Source organism: Austrofundulus limnaeus, unplaced genomic scaffold, assembly GCF_001266775.1.
Source record: "Austrofundulus limnaeus strain Quisiro unplaced genomic scaffold, Austrofundulus_limnaeus-1.0 Scaffold482, whole genome shotgun sequence".
NCBI classification, from domain to species: domain Eukaryota; kingdom Metazoa; phylum Chordata; class Actinopteri; order Cyprinodontiformes; family Rivulidae; genus Austrofundulus; species Austrofundulus limnaeus.
Genome location: NW_013952884.1, coordinates 326,124 through 327,775, shown reverse-complemented (window position 1 = coordinate 327,775; position 1,652 = coordinate 326,124). Strand labels below are relative to the sequence as shown.

Genomic DNA, 1,652 nt, shown 5'->3' with positions numbered 1-1,652 from the left:
CTCTTCTGGTTAGTCCAAAATGGTATCGTCTTAAATAAACTGTCTTTAATTTTCTTCGCCGTAAAATCTGTCAGGCACCATTGAGTTCGAAATTATTTATGAATTAATACTTCAGCAACCTTTGAGAACAATGGGCTTTTTTGTCATTGGTGTTTTGAATAAGTATGTTAATTTAAGATAATTAGATAGGCATTTTTTGKAGGTTGCTTCCTGTGCTGAGCGCCTTCTTGACTGCACGCTGTGCCTTACAGTCAAAGCAGAGGGTCAAATTTAGCTCTCACTTCCGGTGGAGGATTTACATGTTGAGCGCCGCGCTAACAACAGAGGCTACAGGGCTCGGTTAGAGGTCGCTTTTGAGCTGCATCGCAAGGAAGCCGTCACACTGGTATGTTCCAAACACTTATTTAGAATTCTATTAAGTTATTCGCAAGAAAATATGCCTGCCGTGCATTAGTTTTAAACAAAATGGCAATATAAAGCTACTGTTATGTGACGGGTAACGTAAAAAAATCGATGGTAGTTTGTAGTTCTTCGCCGGGTGGGAGATGCTTTTTGCTCTGGAATTACCTTTTTTTTTTAAATTAAGTCGTGTTTTTTTTCTAATTATGTTGTGTCGCTTTGTGTTTTTGTCTCTGTAGAAGTCCCTGCTAGATGACTGAAGCACCTTCAGTACTTCCTGTAGCTCTGAAGCTCTCATCCATCCATCCATCCAGCCGGACGCTTGTGCTGACAGCTGCWCCGCCACATCCGGACTCGTGCCGATAGAGCCAAGAGGTCCACCTTGAGGTCTTTAAAACTGAATTAAAATGTCACCTGGACCTCCACCCTGAGGAGCAGTCACATATTGCTCAAGCAGCGAGAGGATTTATCAGCTGAGAACCGGTTCATCCTTCTGCTTCACCACAGTTTGCACATCTTAACTACCTCATCTGTCTTTTCTCCCTGATGGTGAAAGCTGGCTCTGTTTACCAAAGGTGGTGCTTGATTTTCTCCATCACCTCGAAGCTTCTTCCTCGTTTTGTTTTTCTCTCTTAAAATTGAGCAAAGATGACTTCAGAGTGGGGGGAGAAATCCACTGCAGAACTTATGAGCAGGTACGTCTCCAAAGAACCGGGTCACGGSGTTCCCAAAGAAGGTTGGAGGATCTGTTTGGCGCACGAGTTCAAGGAGAAGAGGAAGCCTTTTCAGGCGAACAACGTCTCGCTGTCCAACGTCTGGAACCACATCGGCCTCGGAGTCAGGTGAGACTTWATTTACTCGTTACTCATCCCTGCAGTTCGTCTCCTCTCAGATMTTTTCTTCTGCGTAGCTGGGAGTTTCTCAACACGGTTATTCTGGCAGAAATACTGTGACATACCTGCTAGACAGGACCAGCCTGTGGCGTAGGCAGCGTAGGCACATGCTAAAGGCGCCGTTCGTCTAGGGGGCGCCAGTGTGTAAATAGAAAACAAAAATAAGGATAAAGGAAGTTTCTGTTATGATCTCAGATAAAGTTCAGGTTAAAGTCTGATTTTGTGTTGTTTTAGTTTAGTTTAGTTCATTCATTTAATTTTATTTAAACAAAAACAAAATGAGAAAAAATATTATTAAATAAAAAATACCTTCAGGTGAAAATGAAGAACCCAAACCCAGACCCAAACCAGTGGTTATTC

At 42.8% G+C, this 1,652-nt stretch overlaps 1 protein-coding gene across 3 annotated transcripts in view; it reads left to right on the top strand.

The window, feature by feature from the left end:
• The first annotated feature begins 274 nt into the window (after window positions 1–274).
• The window catches only part of gba2 (glucosidase, beta (bile acid) 2), a 32,384-nt gene continuing 31,006 nt past the window's right edge, over window positions 275–1,652 (top strand). The window contains exons 1-3 of one of the 3 annotated variants that reach the window (XM_014025520.1): window positions 275–385; window positions 639–948; window positions 1,048–1,241. In XM_014025520.1, the coding sequence (XP_013880974.1) occupies window positions 946–948; window positions 1,048–1,241 (197 nt within the window). In that variant the 5' untranslated portion in view covers window positions 275–385; window positions 639–945. Of the gene's footprint in view, window positions 386–638; window positions 1,242–1,652 lie in introns of all 3 variants that reach the window. The other 2 variants (XM_014025522.1, XM_014025521.1) reach the window with 2 other exon arrangements.